The sequence below is a fragment of the Armigeres subalbatus genome, chromosome 3 (genome assembly GCF_024139115.2).
Source record: "Armigeres subalbatus isolate Guangzhou_Male chromosome 3, GZ_Asu_2, whole genome shotgun sequence".
Lineage (NCBI taxonomy): Eukaryota > Metazoa > Arthropoda > Insecta > Diptera > Culicidae > Armigeres > Armigeres subalbatus.
Genome location: NC_085141.1, coordinates 32,314,965 through 32,337,215, shown reverse-complemented (window position 1 = coordinate 32,337,215; position 22,251 = coordinate 32,314,965). Strand labels below are relative to the sequence as shown.

Here is a 22,251-nt window from a genome sequence, read left to right as displayed (position 1 = left end):
AGCGGCTACCTTCTACCAAAGCTGTGGCACCACCAACGAGCTGGGAACCGGCTTCATAGTGCTGGGAAAGATGCGCCAACGCGTGATTGGGTGGCAGCCAATCAACGCAAGAATGTGCAAGCTGAGGATAAAAGGCCGTTTCTTCAACTATAGCATCATCAACGTGCACTGCCCACACGAAGGGAGATCCGACGACGAGAAAGAAGCGTTCTATGCGCAGCTGGAGCAGACATACGATGGATGCCCACTGCGGGACGTCAAAATCGTCATCGGTGACATGAACGCTCAGGTAGGAAGGAGGAAATGTATAGACCGGTCATCGGACCGGATAGTCTGCATACCGTATCGAACGACAACGGCCAACGATGCATAAACTTTGCAGCCTCCCGCGGAATGGTAGTCCGAAGCACTTTCTTCCCCCGTAAGAATATCCACAAGGCCACATGGAAATCACCTAATCAAGTAACGGAAAACCAAATCGACCACGTTCTAATCGACGGTAAATTCTTCTCCGACATCACGAACGTACGCACTTACCGCAGTGCGAATATTGAATCCGACCACTACCTCGTCGCAGTATGTCTGCGCTCAAAACTCTCGACGGTGATCAACACGCGTCGGAGTCGTCCGCCGCGGCTTAACATTGGGCGGCTACAAGACGGTAGACTAGCCCAAGACTACGCGCAGCAGCTGGAAGTGGTACTCCTAACGGAAGAGCAGCTAGGCGCAGCATCTCTTGAAGATGGCTGGAGAGATATTCTATCCGCCATTGGAAGCACCGCAACCGCTGCACTAGGCACGGTGGCTCCGGATCAGAGAAACGACTGGTATGACGGCGAATGTGAGCAGTTAGTTGAGGAGAAGAATGCAGCATGGGCGAGATTGCTGCAACACCGCACGAGGGCGAACGAGGCACGATACAAACGGGCGCGGAACAGACAAAACTCGATTTTCCGGAGGAAAAGCGCCAGCAGGAAGATCGAGACCGTGAAGAGACGGAGGAACTGTACCGCGCTAATAACGCACGAAAGTTCTATGAGAAGTTGAACCGTTCACGTAAGGGCCACGTGCCACAGCCCGATATGTGTAAGGACATAAACGGGAACCTTCTTACGAAAGAGCGTGAGGTGATCCAAAGGTGGCAGCAGCACTACGAAGAGCACCTGAATGGCGATATGGCAGACAACGGTGGCGGTATGGTAATGAACCTAGGAGCACGCGCGCAGGACATGCGACTTCCGGCTCCGAATCTCCAGGAAATCCAGGAGGAGATCGGCCGGCTGAAAAACAACAAAGCCCCTGGAGTTGACCAACTACCAGGAGAGCTGTTTAAACACGGTGGTGAAGCACTGGCTAGAGCGCAGCATTGGGTGATTACCAAGGTTTGGGAGGATGAGGTTCTGCCGCAGGAGTGGATGGAAGGTGTCGTGTGTCCCATCTACAAAAAGGGCGATAAGCTGGATTGTAGCAACTACCGCGCAATCACATTGCTGAACGCCGCCTACAAGGTACTCTCCCAAATTTTATGCCGTCGACTAACACCAATTGCAAGAGAGTTCGTGGGGCAGTACCAGGCGGGATTTATGGGTGAACGCTCTACCACAGACCAGGTGTTCGCCATACGTCAGGTATTGCAGAAATGCCGCGAATACAACGTGCCCACACATCATATATTTATCGACTTCAAAGCCGCATATGATACAATCGATCGGGACCAGCTATGGCAGCTAATGCACGAAAACGGATTTCCGAATAAACTGATACGGTTGATCAAGGCGACGATGGATCGGGTGATGTGCGTAGTTCGAGTTTCAGGGGCATTCTCGAGTCCCTTCGAAACGCGTAGAGGGTTACGGCAAGGTGATGGTCTTTCGTGTCTGCTATTCAACATCGCTTTGGAGGGAGTAATACGAAGGGCAGGGATTGACACGAGTGGTACGATTTTCACGAAGCCCGTCCAGTTATTTGGTTTCGCCGACGACATTGATATCATGGCACGTAACTTTGAGAGGATGGAGGAAGCCTACATCAGACTGAAAAGCGAAGCTAAACGGATTGGACTAGTCATCAACACGTCTAAGACGAAGTACATGATAGGAAGAGGCTCAAGAGAGGTCAATGTGAGCCACCCACCACGAGTTTCTATCGGTGGTGACGAAATCGAGGTGGTTGAAGAATTCGTGTACTTGGGCTCACTGGTGACCGCCGATAACGATACCAGCAGAGAAATTCGGAGACGCATAGTGGCTGGAAATCGTACGTACTTTGGACTCCGCAAGACGCTTCGATCGAATAGAGTTCGCCGCCGTACCAAACTGACTATCTACAAAACGCTTATAAGACCGGTAGTTCTCTACGGACACGAGACCTGGACGATGCTCGTGGAGGACCAACGCGCACTGGGAGTTTTCGAAAGGAAAGTGTTGCGTACCATCTATGGTGGGTTGCAGATGGCGGACGGTACGTGGAGGAGGCGAATGAACCACGAGTTGCATCAGCTGTTGGGAGAACCATCCATCGTTCACACCGCGAAAATCGGAAGACTGCGGTGGGCCGGGCACGTAGCCAGAATGTCGGACAGTAATCCGGTGAAAATGGTTCTCGACAACGATCCGACGGGAACAAGAAGGCGAGGTGCACAGCGGGCAAGGTGGATCGATCAGGTGGAGGACGACTTGCGGACCCTCCGCAGACTGCGTGGTTGGCGAAGTGCAGCCATGAACCGAGCTGAATGGAGAAGTCTTTTATGTGCAGCACAGGCCACTCCGGCCTTAGTCTGATGATAAATAAATAAAATGGTTACGGACATTTGCTCAGTTCATCGAGCGGAATTGATTGGTATATAACACTATGAGTCTCTGAGCCTTCTATGAAAAGTTCGTCTTCGAGGTGAAATCCAACATAAAAAAACGAAGAAGAAGACTTCCTCTACTACTTAGCGATTCTTCAGGCTAGTCGGACCGTATGGATTTGGACTGGATATGGAGGCCGCTCAAAGGAATACATACATGCAAGGAATTCAGTGACAGCAAAGATTCAACTTTCAACATTCAACATATTCCTGTTCGAAACGCACGTATTGTCCGAACGCCTCCATTCATCCTGGTCCACCGCACTGTGGAAAAAAAGGCCCGGTCTTTCAGCTAGAGTCGAATCAGACAACCAAAAAAATTCAACAATCGAATCGAATGAAGATAGCATGAGCATGAGCATGATTGACCGCCCACGGTTGCTACTCCGTTATTGCCAGGTCATCTGTTATTACACAGCGAACCAACAGAAGAAGTTTGGGACTAACATCATCTTCAATGTGTAAGACTCACCAGACAAAAATAAGCAATACCAGCGCCGGCCGTGTCCGAATGCAGGTCAATTGAGGAATAGGTTGCAAATTGCTGACGTGATACTCGCTTTGATAGAAGCCAACGTGTCATCTGCACATCCACGAGAAATCACTGGGATGTTGGATATATGGGGTAGGGAGTTTGGCAGGTTTCGTTTTGGTAAACAGTCTGCCGTGTATGGCGTGTAGTTTGATTTAAAACAAAAACAATCGAACGAACGCTAATTATTAATTGTCGACCGCACTACACACTAAATTTTCACTTTCTGATTAACTTACTCACCCGCACATAGTAGAACGAAATTTAGGCGATCGGCCGATCGCTCTGCTTGCTGGAGAATCAACACTGGACAAGGAACCAATTTTCACTTTCTCTCAATAATCTAATCGAATGGAGATAATTCGCAAAGCTAACAGTGGGGGTATCGTGCTCATTCCCTTCAGTTTTGTTAATTATTAATCAGAATCTTCTCTCGGAGCACATAAAAATTGACAGAAAAAGGCCAGTTCGATATTAAATTTTACCGAGAATCGATTTCACGGTAAAACAAGATATGGCTTATGGCCCATTTTACCCCCCCCCCTTATTTTTTGAAAAAAAATATTTGAAGATATTGCTCGGAGCACGCTAGGATCAACAAAATTGGGCACGTCTTCTGTAAAAATGTCATGCGGCGAAACCATTTTTTTTTTTATTCTACGGAAAATTTTACAGAAGATGACTGAGCTGGTGATCTTGGCGTACTCCAAGCAAAGATATCAACAAATAATTCCAAAAAATACAGGTAAAATAGGCCTTTTCTGTTGATTTACAAATGCTTTGAGTGAAGATATTGATACATACTTTCTAATGGAGAGAAGAATAGGGGTACTCTGGGTCATACATTCATTCTTATCGTCGTTCGGTGGAGAAAAATGGAGTAAAATGAGTCATATTCTGTTGAGGAGTGCGGTCGTTGAAACCATACACATTCGAATTTTCTGAAAATTTTACTACTAAGTAGCTTTTCTCTATCGTTTTCCAGGCGATTAATTTACAAAAATAAGTTAAAATGAGCTCAATATCTCCGCTGTTGCTTCGTGCGGTGAATAAAACCGCCTCCATAAGATAGTGAGTTGGACAACTTAAGCGCCCGACTACAGTATTAGAGTTGTCTGACACTGAACTCCGGGCAGCAAACACCAACATCCCTAACAGCAGATATATATCGGGGAGGAGAGCCTTCCAGCGATGGAGGGACACGACCAAGCTAGCCGTAAAATCCAGACGCAAAGCGCCTCGTGCCCTAAAAGGGTTTAGAAGTTTCTTCTTTCTGACAGCCCTAAGCTTGCTGACTTTCTTTCGGCTTATCAGATAGCCTGGAATGAATGCCGTCAGAATACCGCACCAATGTATAAATAAGGAGTGGATGTCCGGAGCCCTCCCCAAACCGTGGAAAACCTGAAAGTCACAGATCATCCGATTGCGTTAATTGCGACAATCCCACACAACTCCGAATGGCTGACGCTGTCGTCAACAGTCGACTTCTTTACAGTTTGGGGAATTAGTAAGCTTGAACCTGGACAACTGCCTCCCAATCCCAGCTCCCACGTACAGTCGAGCTGTTAGGATCGTCTCTGGACACCTCCCGTTAACACTAGCGGTTGTAGCGTGTGTCGAGGCTAGAGGGCTCTCGTTCGGGCTGCCCTCTTCTGCGAGCTTATCAGCTACATGGAATCTGCAATCCAGGCTCAAAGCACAGGCCTTGTTCAAAGACAGGATGTCGTGCAAGTATCTCACTACTCACTTCGCGCTTCTCACTTTTTACAGTGAGAAGAGAAAAATGAAGAGTGAGAAGTAAGAAGTCTCACAGAAGCGCAAAGTGAGCAGTGAGACGTCTCACTACTCACTACTGACTACGCGTTCCTCTTTTTAACAGTGAGAAGTGAGAAATGAGGATTGAGAAATGAGACGTCTTATTTATCACTCCTCATTTATCACTTCTCACTCTTGACAGCGAGAAGTGAGAAATGAGGAGTAAGAAATGAGACGACCTTGAAATCCTTGATTCCAGTTTTAGACAACAATAACAAAAGCATTAGGATTACTACTCTACGCCTATCTTCATCGTAACAAGGGAGAGGAAGAAAGTGATGATGTGGTACTCACGACACCCTCAAAAGTATAACGGTGTTGGATAATGAGGAATGTATTCGTTGGGTCAGGATTTGCCTGTATCTGGCAATGCGACAGTGGTAGATCTCATCCCGTAACGCATCACGTAAAAGTGTCTACCCAGCGTTACGGATAATGTGTCCATCGAAAATACATACATGAAAACGGTGTTTTAAAAAATACCTACACAACTTTTGAACCAATAAACTGATTTGCAACCTTATGGCACGAATGAATGTCTGATTCTTTTATTTCCAACCTTTTGGACCATAACGACCATATATTTTTTAATTTTTTGCCTTCCTCGTGCAACAAAGCTGTACCGAAAGGCTATCATTTCACTCCAATATCGAACTTTTTATAGAAGGCTCAGAGACCCATAGTGTTATATACCAATCGACTTAGCTCGACGAACTGAGTAAATGTCTGTCTGTCCGTGTGTATGTGTGTGTGCGTGCACATGTGGCATAAAAACATTAGCCAATTTTTCACATAGTAATTCAAACCCGATTCTCTCACAACAAGTTACATTCGACGGAGAATAAAGCGTAGTTGATCACTATTGAATTTCATAACGATTGCGCATTCCAAAAAAATCTAAATATTAACCCTTCCGTTACCAACCCCCCTTTTGAAAACGAAAATAAAAATCTTTTTAGCTGTAACTTTTTTGTCTTTAGACATTATTTTTCGCAACTTTCACCAAAAGAAGCGGAATTTATTCAAGTTTCAAGGGCTCTATTTTCGAAGGCCATATTCGGAAATGATTATTATAGATATTTTGAATAGAAACGACGCATAAACTATACCAAATTTGATAAGGAATTTGATCGGTCCGAAATATTCCGGAATCTGGACGTTCCGCCGGAACCTGTTACGGGGTCACTTTACGGAAATAGGCGAATACCATTATGCGACCCATCAAACTTCATAATTTCAAAAGTTATGGTATTCTAAGATAGTTTTGTACTTCCTGGACCGTGTTTGAACCGATTGGAACCGGTAAACTGATTTACCGAGTTCACCTAGCCGATTTTGAGCAACATTTTTATTTTTATTTCAGCTTTTTGCTTACATACGCAAGGAATGGTCATGCGTCTCCATAATTTTAAAGATTAGCAATGGTTGCTACTCCGTGATTGATCGGAGCTGGTGCGAATTGCACTTCGATCGAAGTGAATAGTGGTTGGGATTAACCATCTATGGTGTAAGCGCACGTTCAAGCAGCTCTCGAATTTCGCGCCGGCCAAGTCCTTACAGTCAGTTGGGAAAGGGAGGGAAGGGTAATGTGTGATTATTGTTGCTACTAGATACCGAAAATACCTCTGCATCGCCACAATTACCACGGGTAGGAATTTGTGTTAGTTGGGTGGGGTAATCAGAAAAAAGATCGGGATTCACAAGTGAAAGTGATGTGACCATGCAACTTCTATAGAACAGTATAAACACTTCCTATTCTTGTTCAATTGTTCATCCGTCGCGAGGATACACGATCAATCGCTCAAAGTGAGCGATTGTTCATTTGTTCAATTTGGATTAAGAGCCCGCATCATAATTTCTTCAGCGTAAGGAAAGTAGAAAAGAAACGAGATTAAAATTGAAAATAAAGAGATATTCACGGCTGTTCAACCACATTGGTGGTAATCGGAAAGCTAATGTCAATCAGCAACTCTTATTTTATCTCAATTAGAGGTTAAATAAGAATGCACAGAATGCACATCCAAGGCAGTTTAGGTATGCTGTTTGATAGGTTCAATTATGTGATGATGTACCTGTTCTGAATACATTTTACTACACAAACTCTATAAATATATACTTTTCTATTCATTTTATCTGTTTCGTATTTTGTTTTTGTTACGCACATAAGATTTTTGCAAACAAGTTATGGCATACTCGAGGAGTGTCATTAAATATAGAAGTCATGTACAAAAAGTTTGAGTATACGAAAATTATGTTTGGTGAATTTTCTGAACAAGAATACACTAAATATTGCATCGGTGCATCATTCTAAATCGACAAATTTGCTGTTACACAATTTGTCAAAATAATATTGTCATTTACTTATAGATTCCAAAGGTGATTCATTGTATAAAATTTTCATCTACTCTTACTTCAATTTTGATGAAACAGACCAAAGAATTTGATCCAAGCGTCTATTGAGTTTTTCGGTGGAGGAAAAAAAATCACGGTAACATGACACGAGATTTTATTTTTCACGTTTGCTCAAATATCCTTCTATTAACTGCACTTACTAAATTAGGATCATGAAACCGTTTAGATGGTGCAAAATCAAAGGGCAGGATTTTTTGCTAGGCTAGGCAATATTTACAATCTTGAGTGTGAATTCAAAATGAATTGGTTTAAATTGATGTGAATATATTAATCAATTGTTCGAGAATTCGCATAAATACATAGAAACTTCATATAAAAGTAAGTAAAAGGAAAGCTCTCACCGGATTTTATCCTTCTACGCCTCCATGGAAGATCCTCACTAAACTGCTGAAAAACACAACACTCAACCCAAAATATAGCAAAACGTTTTTTTGATTGGCTCATATGGAAGGGAAAAATGAAGCACTCGCGAATGAAGTTAATTACCACACCACATTTTTTAACACCGGGTGGCGCCGACTTACCACCAGCCGAAACTTTTTTAAAGATGCAAACGAGCTGAGCCAAAAATCAAGCACCTAAAATTGACGTCTTTATTGGCGCACGGCCCACTACGATCTCAGTCATGCGTCTCCATCATTTCAAAATGGTGAAACTGAATCAATTTATTAAAGTTGTTGACCTTCCCGAGCACCACATATCAGGGAAAAAATGTAGCAGCAGCTTTATAGTGACTTAATCTGGTCACATATGAGTTGTCGTAACCCATGTGGAACTGCTAGGGTTGTAACTGACCAAACATAATAAAGTTTTCACTGTTGATTTTATGATAAAATGACCGTCAAAAATACGTCGAGGAGTTGGATATTTTATCTCTAAGCTATACTTTTACAAGTCCAGATTTTCTCAGTTTTCCATGAAATAATGGTCAATATTTGGTTTTGTCAATAATTTTATTCGTACAAAAAAGTTCTTCAAATTTAACGCACTTTTCTTCATCCGGAAACGAAAACCGTTTCACGATAATGTAAATGCTCATTCAGAGGTTTAAAGAGATGAAATGATTGTGTCCCAAGTGTTTGCTTTAGCTTAGTATAACGGGTTATTTTTTTCCTTCGATTTATAATCTTTTTCCGAGAAAAGATTAAAGTTTATTTCGGAATATATTTTTAAAATAGCCCATAAATTAAATTTCTAACCCATAAAAAGCATTTTATTTTAGTTTTGATGATTAATAGAGACAGTTTAAATAATAAGCTATCTTCTGCAGATAAAGATGGCTCATTAAACATATACAAGATTTACTACAATTATGTTTCGATTTATATCGATTTATTTATTATGTTTCGTTAAGGTATTCGACAAAAAATCAATATTTCGGTTTGTTTCGTGCCTTGTAGGAAAATCTCGTATCGCAGAGCATTAGTTGAATGTGCATCTACGCTGCGGGTAAATATATTTTACGGGGAACTAAGAAAATGAACTTGTAAAAGTTTTGCTCAGAGATTAAATATCCAACATCTCAACATACTTTCAACGGACACATTATCATAAAATGAACATTGAACATGAGTTGTCATAAGACGAGTTTGTACAATCCCATTGAATTCCACCACTTAATTGTACCTTGACAAATACGTATTTCGACCCCAACAGTAAGGCCGTCATCAGTGTCTCGTACTTGACTCGACTTGAACATGAGACCAATCATCCATTCTTGAAGTATTTTATTATGTTTGGTCAGTTACAAGCTCGACAACTTTTAATTAACTGATAGGCATTTTGAAGTGATGGAGAAACAAGCCATTCCATGCGTATACAAGCAAAAAACTACCCGATTCTGAAAATGGCCACCCTAAGAGCGAAACAAAAAAAATACGGGTTTAATTATTTTCAGTAGAGATCATTCATACATATTTTGAGTAAAATTAGAGAACTTTTTTTTCGACTCTATTCTTTTTTCATGGAATCGCAGAATATTAACACCCAAAAGGCCAAGCTATTTCAGAAAGCGATTTTTGATTTTGAAAAAATCATAACTTTTTTATTTTTTGTCCAATATTGATGAAATTTTGACACAAGGACCAATTTTTATTCTAATTTTGGCTGCACATTGAGTTTTTCGGAATTTCTGGATGGTTCCGGAATTATTCCAGATTTCCTTGGGGTACCAGCAAACTGGTGTTTGGGGTATTTCGCCAGTTACTCAATTTTTCTCCATGGAACCCATATCAAACAGTATAAAACAATATTGCCACACTAATAACGAGTTTCATAGCGATTTTTCCGAAAGTTAGTCTTCCATACGGACATCCCCAGGAAGCTTCCAAATGCCCCCAGGGAACCTGTAAAGGGGACAATTTCGATTTTGCTCCGAAACATGTCGTGCGACGTCTCTTTTTTATAATTTTTCATGAGTATACTCGCTGTTGTTATAAAAGTGGTCATTGGTCAGTTTGGCCGCTCTCGTGACGCCCGGAATGCCCCCAGGGAACCTGTAGAGGGGACAATTTCGATTTTACTCCGAAACATGTCGTGTGACTGCTCTTTTTTCACAATTTTTCATGAATATACTCGCCGTTGTTATAAAAGTGGTCATTGGTCTGTTTGGCCACTCTTGTGACGCCCGGAATGCCCTCAGGGAACCTGTAAAGGGGACAATTTCGATTTTGCTCCGAAAAATGTCGTGCGACGTCTCTTTCTTTACAATTTTTCATGAGTATACTCGCTGTTGTTATAAAAGTGGTCATTGGTCAGTTTGGCCGCTCTCGTGACGCCCGGAATGCCCCCAGGGAACCTGTAAAGGGGACGATTTCGATTTTGCTCCGAAACATGTCGTGTGACGGCTCATTCTTCACAATTTTTCATGAATATACTCGCTGTTGTTATAAAGGGGGTCGATGGTCAGTTTGGCCACTCTTGTGACACCCGGAATGCCCCCAGGGAACCTGTAAAGGGGACAATTTCGATTTTCTCCTAAACATAACACGCGACGGCTCTTTCTTCACAATTTGTTATGAATAAACTCGCTGTTCTTACAAAAATGGTCATTGGACAGTTTGGCCACTCTTGGGACACCCGGAATGCTCCCAAGGAACATTTAAATGGGACAATATCGATCTTGCTCTGAAACATGTCGTGTGATGGCTCTTTCTTCACAATATGTTATAAATAGATTCGCAATTCATATAAAAGTGGCCATTGGTCAGTTTGCCACTTTGTTCAGAATCGCTAACGTATTCTTTTCAGAATCCTAAATAAATTCTGTTCCAGAAAACCATTTGATTCTGTTTGGAACCTTCAACGGGCTCTAGTCAGAATCTCAAACGGATTGGGATCCGAATTCCAAACAAATTATGTTCCGAATCTCAAACAAATTCTTTTCAGAATCCTAAACGGACTCTGTTCAGAATTCTGTAATTCCTCTCCAAATCTCAACCGAAATTATGTTCAGAATTACGAACGTATTCTCTTTAGAACTCCAATCCAAACGGATTCTGTTTGAAATTTTGAATCTCGAACAGATTCATTTCAGAATCTCAAATAGAGTCTGTTTAGAATTCCAGACGGATTTAGTTTAGAATTTCGAACGAATTTTGCTCATAATCCTGAGTGGATGCTTCTTAGAATCTAGAGTCGATGCTAATCAGGATCCCAATAGGGTTTTTCTCAGAACTTCACCGTAATTTTTTACGACAAGTTATTGTTCACTAAGCCTCGAGCATAAAAACATAAGATCGAAACTACAGAATCGGTCAGCATATGATCAACTGAGGCGAAAGGTGCTATGGCGAAAAAAACAATTTCTCGTGTCAAGTCTGCTACTGCAAAAAATGTACTATAGACCTGGGTGCTGCTGAAAGAGTCGTCTTTTTGATCTCAAGCGAGTGAAGGGGTATTTTGAAAATATTCCCATGAGCAAAAATATTTTGCAGTTACTTAGTTGTCAAAAATTTCTCGCTCTTAAGATTTATCTTGTCATGCTGCATGAGTGCGCGATAAGGTACACCGGGGCAAGTTGAAACGGTTTTTTCAAAGTTGAACTTTGAAGTGCTATTAAAAAATCGCCTTTTGATAAATTTTGAATCCGCTTGCGGTGTTTGCTAGTTCGGGCCAAAGATTATACATACAAAATAAGCAACCTCATTAAACTTTTTCATAAATATTTTGTATACTGAAATTACTTTTTTACATGCATCGTTTCAACTTGCCCCGTGTATCGGGGCAAGTTGAAACACTGCGCTACATACAGACATAAGCTAATTTTTCCGTATTAAAATCACAATATATGTTCTAAGTGAGACTCGAGATGCACGAGGTTGTAAAGGTGACTAAATTCGCATAAGAGTCCAATGTAATTTTTTTTTAATTTTTTTTTCTAGGAATTAGCTAATAATTGTCGCCTGTTTAAGAAAAACTGATAAAATAGTAGGCTTTGATCTAAAAACTTTAAAATCAAATCCCAAATTGTGTTGCCTCATTTTAATATTTACTCGCATAAAAGTCACATTCCAGATATTGATACTCTTTCACTCAAAAAATAAACATAAATATGGTCAATTTAATTGTCTCATATCAATATATACAAATAAAGAATATTATGTAAAATTTATGGAAAGATTGCATTTCGTTTTTCAATTTATTAGATTTTTTTGTATTACTTCATGCAAAACATGTTTGGAAAATTCAACGGCAAATTAGTCAAGCGGAGAAAACTGACATGAGACTCTTTTGCGAATAAGGGCAGTATACAACAAAGTCACAAGGGTAATTCTCAGGGACCAAATTCTAGAGAACGCACTACGCTGGAAATTTATCATATTGATTACCTCCTACTAGTGACCACTCGGATTACTTTTCAGGATAGTTCATTATTTGGTTCACTTGAATTGTGCGCTTGATAAATTCGGTTGTGGCTTCTTAATAAATTCACAGTAATTAACCAGCGGATCTCTCATAAACTCCTCGATTGGAGAAAGAGGGGGCTGAAGAAGTGAAAGGTGGAGTTAACGAAAGGTTTACATACTCTTTGTTTTATTTTTTGAGAGCCAGTGCTCACTACGAGGAAAAGTAGATTAAGAATCTCAAAACTAGACCATGTAGTTTAAACCTGACCCCTTTTCATTTTATTCTTCAGTCGAGATTGTAGGAGGGTTGCACTCATGACGGGATGGGCGGAAACTTATTAAATTTATTTTTAGCAGTTTGGACCTTTTTATAAATTTATGTTGTATGTATTTACGGACCATATTGAATTTTAGAAAAAAAAAATGCGAGAGTGACGTTTTGAATCGTTGTTTCAACTTGCCCCGCACCACACATTTCTATTTGCCCCGATGGGTTTGAATTGCGGAGCAATTTCAAACGATCGGAATACAAAAATTAAAACGGATCTCCCATCGATTGTTCATAATCATTATGTTTGTTCAACATTGAATGATTACCTACCGTGAAAATTTGATGAAAACAATCTTCCAAACATCATTTTGAGAGCTGTTTTATTGGCACGTCAAAAAGTTGGTTAAAATTTTGCAAAGGGGGAAAAATAAACATGGGCAGGGATTGCTTTTTGTAGCTGCAATTTTCTGGGAATGACAGTCAGAAGGTGCGTTCAGGCGAGTAGTTTGTTGTAAAAAATAATCAGGGCATTCGGTCATTTCCGATCCAAATTGCAGCTCCCGTTTCAACTTACCCCGCATTTCAACTTGCCCCGGTGTACCTTACTCGACAAATCGATTTTATTCGAACCTCCCAGCAATAGAGCTAAAAATTCTAACGAATACCGAATGCTTTCATATAAGGTAACGGCTGTATTTTGGACCGGGCTTATATTTTGGACCACCTTGCTAAATTTTGCATTTATATCACACAAAACTTAATAAAACATGCAACATATACATTTTATTGCAAAAAGAAACTATCCATAAGGTATCTCCTACATTTGTTTTATATAAAATATAGCAATTATGAAAAATATTGTCAAGAATTTAATCATTCCTGCTGGATTAGACCAAAATCAAGACGACATTGTAAAATTGAAGTCACCTTTCGAAAGCTGTAAATTTATTTGTACATAGATTTAAAACATGGCAATGATGTTGTTGACTTATTAAAACCTTATTGAAGCAGTTTCATATCTCGAACAAAACATTATAAGTTTAAAACAGTATTCTGAGGCATGTCCAAAATAGGTTCATTTTAATTGAACTGAACATATTTTCGACATATCTTCTTTTTAAGATCTAGATCTCTTAAACTTTTGTTTTTACCAACCATTTGTTTCTCTAGTATCAAAACATTCATAAATTACTGTTCATACCGCATTTATAAATTACCGATAATTGATGTAAGCCCTAGAAAAATGTCTATCAAACCAACATGTAACTGTTTTCATTATTTCCATACGATCCTTTGCAAAAGAATGTGCAATCTTGGAGGTGAACTAGCCTTGGGCTAAAAACCTCTTTAATAAAGATTATAATAATTATAATAATAAGAATGTGCAATGAGCAAGGAAGAACCGGGTAACAAACTATCAATGACGCAAATGGAACAAATCTGGGAAACTATATAAAAAGATATGGCAGGGTTAGAGTGATCAGGTGCATACATCACGGCCATGGGCCACACGTTTGTTTTGCTTCGATGATGCTGCACCGAGTGGTACTGAATTTGATATTAGCTTCAATACCCTTAGCTGGCAGATATTGTTCTAATCCTTCAAGTGCTTAAAAAATGCATTTCTTACAAGAACTTTAAGGGTGAAATCGCCGAAAATGCTGGAGATCACTTATTTAATCTAATAGTTACATAACTTTGCAAGCAATACAACATTATTCGAGTGGTCCAAAATATGTTCAATAGGTGGTCGAAAATAAAAACAGGTGGTCCAAAATTAAATCTTACATATCTTCAGAATTTATGATAGTTTGGTTCTTTCGGTGGGATTTACAACATTTTTACCTACAAATCTTACTTAGCATTCACCACTTTTTAGTTGCATAGGGAAATGATCAAGCATTATTACAAAATCCAACTTTTATTCGAAAAATTGTTTAGCTATCTCCTAAAGTGGTCCAAAATACCTCCCTTACCCTATGTTCATGATGTCAAGCGTGAATTATGGCGAAGCCTGTTTCTTTTTGTTCCTCTTTTGACTGGTGCCGCATCAAAATCAATGACTGTCATCGTAAAAATTCTTGGAATTCTATAATCCCATTGTATTATATTATGTGGGCATCGATGAAACACAAAGTATTCGGTGATACATCATTTACAGCCTTTTGCAAATATAAGCCGGTTGCGACAGTATTTAGATGCAAAAAGGTCTTGTTTTTATCTGAATTTTAAATCTTACTTTTCTTCGTATCGATAAAATTTTCAAATCCAGTTGTCAAGCGATATTGAGATTGACCTGTTGTAAATATGTAGAGCTCATCGGAGTTGGATCTAGTCAACGTGCATTCTGATGTCGACGAATTCGTGATCTGAACAGCGACGAATTTCGTGATCTGAACAGCGACGAAGAGCTTTTTGAAGAGCATCCGTTTGCATACGAAGAGGATGAAACGACATTTTTTAACAAATCAGGAGATTTTAAGTGGTCAACAAAGCGACTTTCCAAAGTTCGTAAAAATGATAGACCACTTTTATAACAACAGCGAGTATATTCATGAAAAATTGTGAAAAAAGAGCCGTCACACGACATGTTTCGGAGCAAAATCGAAATTGTCCCCTTTACAGGTTCCCTGGGGGCATTCCGGGTGTCACAAGAGTGGCCAAACTGACCATCGACCTTCGTTCTTCTACCGCACAAGTCGCTTCGTTCTTCTACCGCACAAATCTTTTTGTCCCCGAAATGAAGGATTCGAGGTACCATATACCATGCGTTTCCATTGCCCTATGAGTTGCGTTTCTCGTTTATCCTCCCCGAGTCATCTTAAACAGTCAACAAGCCTTAAAATTCTCGAAATGAGGAATTTCTCTTCAAAATTCGAAACAATTCCTCGCGGAAATTCAAAAAAGTTTACGATTAAAACGCACCGAAATAACGATTAAATGGATTGATGATGACCGATACAGTTTATGATGTTCGACTTCGGTGCACACATCATGTATGAGACCTTTGAGCTCTGAGCAACACCAATATGTTTTACCTATCAAGCATTTCCTAACATTTTTCTCAACAGTCCACTTCCCGCCGGATGTGTGTCACAGCCCGGATTGTCTCCGTGCGGCCAGCACCCTGCAGCAGAGCATGGACCTACGAGTTGACCCTTGCGAGGATTTCTACGCGTTCAGCTGTGGCAACTGGGCCGATGACCATCCTCGGCCGGACAGCTACACCAGCTACGACTGGTTCAGCGAACGACAGGCACGCATCCTGCGGAACATCCGCCAATATCTGCAGCGGAACGACAGCTCCGACGAACCGAACCCAGTCAAGCAAGCGCGGGCCATGTACCGCGGTTGCATGAATGTGACGGCCATGGACGCATTGGGGTACGCACCGCTATTCAAACTGCTGGGTGAGTATTTCCTACCGAACTACCCGACTGTGCTGAACGTGACACAGGTGGACTACGAAAGCTACAAATTCGAGTGGATCCGAACGTTGGCGAAGATAAAACAAATGCTAGGTTTGGACATTTTGATCGGTTTCGACGTGTTTCCTGATCCCAAGAACCGAGACTCAAATCGGCTGGTCCTAGGAACACCGGAGCTAGGTTCGGACTTGCCATTGTAAGTTGTGATACGTAGGAGTTGTACAAAAACATTGAATAATGGTGGACATTTTTTTAGCAACATCGACATCCTAAAGCATATTTCAAAAGCAAAGCACAAAATTATAGTTTACGATGATGAGGATGAGGAATACGCAGATGATCCAGTAGATTCCAAGCACATGAATGCGTACAAAAACTTTATGATCGGTGCTATGAAGATTCTGGTAAACAATACAAATCCGAACATTGAGATCGAATCTTATGCGGATAACTTCCAAAAAGCAGCGGACATTTACATCAAGATGTCCAAGGCAATCATGAAGATGGAAAAACAAGCGGAAAATGCTTCCAAATCCAACAACACTGAAGATCGACTCAATCTACAAGATACAGTTTACGTCACCGTTGTCGAGCTGCAGAACATGACCGATCAGTACATCTTCCCCAAGGAGCCGTTCCCTGTTTGGGAAAGCTATCTGAACGAAGTCTTCGAAGGTATTCCAGAAGCGCACCTCGATTTGAACCTTGACCAAATTCTAACCAGCAACGCAGATATTCTATATTTGCGCTTGCTTGCGGACTACCTCTCACAAACGCCCCTGGTCCATATAGAATTGTTCATCTGGTGGACGGTTGTAGAGGAACTGATACTCCACACAACAACCGAAATTAGAAAGCTGCACTACGAGTACTACAAGGCGATGATTGTGACGAAGGGCTACACACCCCGATCGCTGTACTGCACCGGCGCAGTGAACAAGCTGATGGGAATGGCGGTTAGCTACGCTATCACTGATCACGATTTTCTCAAAAATACCAAACCCAAAGTGCAGCAAATGCTGTGGTACATAAGAAGCGCGTTCGAACGATTGGTTAGAGACACCAACTGGATGGACTGGACAACGAAAAGTTCGACACTGGAAAAGTCGCAAGCGATGCGCAGTTTGATCGGATTCCCCGAGTGGATACTCGAGGATGGAAAGTTGGAACAAGTCTACGCTCCGGTAAGTGAATGTAAAGAAATTAGAGAAGATTGAAACGCTGGTTTTAAAATTTCAGATTGACTTGAGTGATACACGGCATTTGCAGAACATGGTTCAGTTAATTGAACTGCGGAATGTGAAATACCTTCGTCGATGGAGGTTAAAGAACGTTTTGAGCTGGGACACCTACCCGACGAACGTGAATGCCTTCCACGCCTTTCAGGACAATGCAATCAGTAAGTATGCGCCTTGCGATTCGCTGTGTTTGTTTTGTATGCTCACGTGACCATCATATATCCAAACCATGGAATGCAGCGATACCGATTGCCATCCTGCAATTTCCGTTTTACCACCTGGGTCTAGAGTAAGCGAGTTTGTTGGTTTGTTTTGGGTATTGGATTGCATTTTTCTGGTCTTGAACAAACACTGTTTTTTTTTCTCCACGGCACTAAAACGAGAGTGAGCCAAGCACAAGCACTGCGCTTCGAGATTGCCGCGCTGTGAGCACGAATGTCACTGCTGAACGCTTTCATTGCCGGTTTGATTACGGACTCGAAAGGATGCGCTGCTGAAGGAATGTTTTAAATTTCAGGGCGCTGAACTATGGTGCGATTGGAACGGTGCTAGGACACGAGTTAACCCACGGGTTCGATGATAGCGGTGAGTTTTGCTGGACTTTCGGATAGTATGCTGAGTAAATGCGTGTATGTGCTTGTTGCAGGTCGGCAGTTTGATAAAAACGGAAATCTGAAACAGTGGTGGACAAACAATACAGTACGAGAGTACATTAACCGGACAGCGTGCTTTGTCCGGCAGTACAGCGGTTACTACGTCAAGGAAGCTGACGACTACGTAAGTAAAATGTATACTTCTTTGTGAGGTGCATACCAAACTTATTTCACCAGTTTCTTTGCCCTCGTCAATGTAACACTACGTCAACTTCTTTCTGTTGGCACCACTGTGTGACTTGAGCGAAGCAAGACGACGCTGGGGACTTTGCCGGCCGGCGTGCCCTCCGTCGGCAGCCAGTGATTGAAGCGAGACGAGTCAAGACGCAGGTTGAGTCGTGGCAAGCAAAAACTCAGTTTGGTTTTTAGTCTTTTTAGAATATTGGCGATTTTTACATTGGCGATCACTGCCAGTTTAATAAAATAAAAGGCAGGATGCATTCAAAGGATAAGGTAAGATCCCGGAAAAGTGTGAATAATTTGTGAGGTAAAGAAAATCTCACGTTCGGTAATGAAAACCGACACAAAAATTGTTTCAAATGGTAATGAAAACCATTTAAGGGGTAAGGAAAACCTCTCGATCGGTAAGGAAAACCGATGCAAGAACTGATTAAATGGTAATGAAAACCATTTATGAGATAAAGAACACCTCTTGATCGGTAAAGAAAACCGATGCAAGAACACATTAAGTGGTAATGAAAACCATTCATGGGGTAAAGAAAACCTCTCGATCGGTAAAGAAAACCGATGCAAGAACACATTAAATGAAAATGAAACCATTTGTGAGGTAGTGAAAACCTCATTTGGCAATTACAACCGATTGTTGATCAAACATGTTTTTTCATCTATTTGAGAAGCTCACCCGAGTAGCACAATCTAGACCGATTGGGTTGCAACAACTCAAATATGACCGGATTTGGTCGTACATAAGTGACAGCAACTTCTTTATGACAAGTGTGCTGCTTGCTGCGAGAGTACTATGGTGCAGGTGGAGGGTCCTACCAGACGGTATTCTGTAAAGCTTAGTAGTTCGTTTTGTTAAGATCTGGAGCCGTCATAACGTGATATAGGACCATGGTTACCACTTGCTGGTTTCTCATCCTGTAGAGTCCATTCGCAACAATAGATTTGGCACCAACGTTGGGGCCAACCAAGTGAACATCGCCTAACAGCGAAAAGGTTTTCCGATAGTTGGTTTTCCTGTAGGTATTGGGTAGATTTTCGACATCGTATTTGTCGCGTTGTATGGTAAAAGGCGTATCAAAGGCTGTCAATCGGAAAGTCGGGCAGCATTGATGCCAAGGAAAGAACGATTTGAATTAACGTTTTTTTGTGAAAAATATGTAAAAAAAACAAATCATTGGTAGCCTTGACAGAACTCCTCAAGCTCGCTATAGTTAAATAAAATCATCATCAGCGAAATGCTGCGTTCGCATCCTCACGAATGTGTGGAACGTATAAAGAAAGCAGTGGCCTAAACCAAGGCGAATACATATATTATATACTAGTTGACCCGGCAGACGTTGTTCTACATAGAAGGCATGAATATGCATTGTGAAATGACTGTGCTAAAACCCCACACAAATCTCAATGTCAGTTTCTTAAGATTTACTCTTCTATAAATCGGTTGGAGATTATGTGCAACATATTTACTCAAGGAATAACGCAAATCCATTCAGCCGTTCTCAAATTATGCGGATACGAACACAGCCCATCTAGTTTTTATATATACAAATAGGTGTTCTGATCTGTCAATTTTAGCCGTCTTGGATTGTATGGAATGAACGAATACCGAGCTTGTTTACGTTTTACACTGAAAATGAACTTTTTGCACCTACGCTAGTTTTTTCCATGTACTGACGAAGTAGTTTGACCTGACGTATATATGCCTTGGCATAAGCAGACAGAGTGAAGAAGAGCCAAAGAAAAACCCATATGAGTAAGGCGTCCGGTAAAAGAACATTCATTGAGCCTCCGAATTGATGCTTTGTTTGTAACAAAGTTCAATTAAAATGCACTCTAATATTCTCTAACATTCTCATTCAACTCATTCCACAAATTGGGCGTTGAAGTGGAGTATTGGGCAACGCTGTAAATAACTCTAATTGATTAATTGAATTTATATGTTGAATTGAGTTTTTGCTTACGAATTATGACTGTATACTTGTCATGTTTAGCCTGTATTCCAACTAAGTCATCAATATATAAATCGTGTAAGTACTGGGAGACTTAACCCGCTGCAACTTGCCAGTTCAAGATTACCTTCCGACTACATTGATACCCTTCCACAAAAAAAAAGGAAACCCTTTTTTCTACACACCGTTCTAGGTTTTCTCTAGCACAAGTGTGATGCAATGTGTACATTGCTGGAATGATGCAAAACAAATGCGCATTACCTATAGGAAATTTAGACGCACACTATATGTTTTCCAAATGCAGAGTGCAGATTTCTCTACAAGCAGCTGTGAGCGATTGTCGTGACAAACGAATCTGCTCCTAGCGTGTCATCCGTGACAATCAGCAAAAAAGGGTGAGAAATGACACGTTCGACATTGCATTATTTTCTGTCATGATAGCGTGTCAAAGAGCGCAGTGAGACAATAATGCATTAATGATGTAGTGATATTGTCGTTGCTGAAAACGTTGTTGTGCGTGTAGTTTGAGATACTGGTTCTTCCAAGATAGTGCAGTGTGCACAAAACAAAAAAAGGAGACAATCTTATGAAGACATTCCACAAAAAAACTTAATATTTTTCTTAAGAATAAGGGATAGGCAAAGGCGACATTTTGATTCGAAATGAACCGTCAATATCAGCATTGATCTAACAAAAGTGGTTCCATTCTAACAATGCTTAAGTTTTTATGTATTGAAAACATGTAAAAAGTTCAAGTGATGCAAATAAAATTTTCATATCTATTATGTTGCCAGTGCGACAGCATTTTTCTTTGAAAATTTTGGTTTTAGTGTCGCAAATATAGTCGGAAAAAGTCGAGAGCAAACGAAACGGTGAAACAAAAAAAAGGAAAAATGTGAACCGCATTTTAATCACCTATCTCACCTATTCACCCAAGAGAGAACGGGCAAATACGAAATCTCCAAATCTCAAAAAGACGTCAGTTAATAACATGGATGCAGCTTTGGCAGTTTACTACGTGGGAAAATATGCAAAGTTACGTAAAGATTAATTGTCCCGGTTCATAATCACTGATTCAGGCTACAGAACATCCCCACAGCCAAGCGAGCATGCATGTTAGCGAAACAAACAGAATAAATTGTTGCTTAATTCCTTATTGATATATGGAATGAATTTGCCTCCATTTGACGAAAGGTGAAAGAATTCCTCTACTTAGCACCATGCACAAAAAAGTTTCGAGACTCTAACGATTCAAATCACGATGAGTAGAACCAACAAAATGCATTCTCAAAGTGTACGGAAATTATTGAGTCTCTGGAAACTGACTAAAAGTATACTGATAAAACAACAACAATAGTGTGTTAGTGTGTTAGCTTGATTGTGTCATTGCTGAGCAGCAAGGTAAAGTGATTTATCATTTTTTTAGAGAAGAAGGGGAATGTGAGGTGCATACCAAACTTATTTCACCAGTTTCTTTGCCCTCGTCAATGTAACACTACGTCAACTTCTTTCTGTTGGCACCACTGTGTGACTTGAGCGAAGCAAGACGACGCTGCGGACTTTGCCGGCCGGCGTGCCCCCCGTCGGCAGCCAGTGATTGAAGCGAGACGAGTCAAGACGCAGGTTGAGTCGTGGCAAGCAAAAACTCAGTTTGGTTTTTAGTCTTTTTAGAATATTGGCGATTTTTACATTCTTCTTCTTCTTATTGGCATCACAGTTCTCGCTGGAACATTGCCACCTTGCAGTTTAGTGTTCACATCTCAGGTGTTCACTAGCTGTATGTACCCGGCCTTGCACGGAGTTGCCGGGTTGATTTGGTAGTTGCTGATACAATTGACCTTTCCCGTCAATTTTTTTTTTTTCGCTTAATCGATTCTTTGGCTTATTTTAGGTCAACGCCTCTAAGTATTTTTAAAATTTCAAACAAAAATCAAAAATGTGGTGTTTTTTATTAGATTGCCCGATTTTAAACGTACATCGGGTGAATTTTTCAGGCCGGTTCACACGTGCAGCACTTTTTAGGTTTTTGTTTTCGATTTTAAAAATAGTTAGAGACGTCAAAAATATCA

At 40.8% G+C, this 22,251-nt stretch overlaps 1 protein-coding gene across 1 annotated transcript in view; it reads left to right on the top strand.

Moving 5' to 3' along the window:
• LOC134220894 (neprilysin-like) overlaps positions 1-22,251 on the top strand; it is a 52,702-nt gene that overhangs the window by 17,799 nt on the left and 12,652 nt on the right. The window contains exons 4-9 of the mRNA XM_062700057.1: positions 15,800-16,352; positions 16,413-17,340; positions 17,396-17,555; positions 17,635-17,683; positions 17,912-17,979; positions 18,041-18,171. Coding sequence (XP_062556041.1) covers positions 15,800-16,352; positions 16,413-17,340; positions 17,396-17,555; positions 17,635-17,683; positions 17,912-17,979; positions 18,041-18,171 — 1,889 coding nt within the window. The remainder of the gene's footprint in view (positions 1-15,799; positions 16,353-16,412; positions 17,341-17,395; positions 17,556-17,634; positions 17,684-17,911; positions 17,980-18,040; positions 18,172-22,251) is intronic.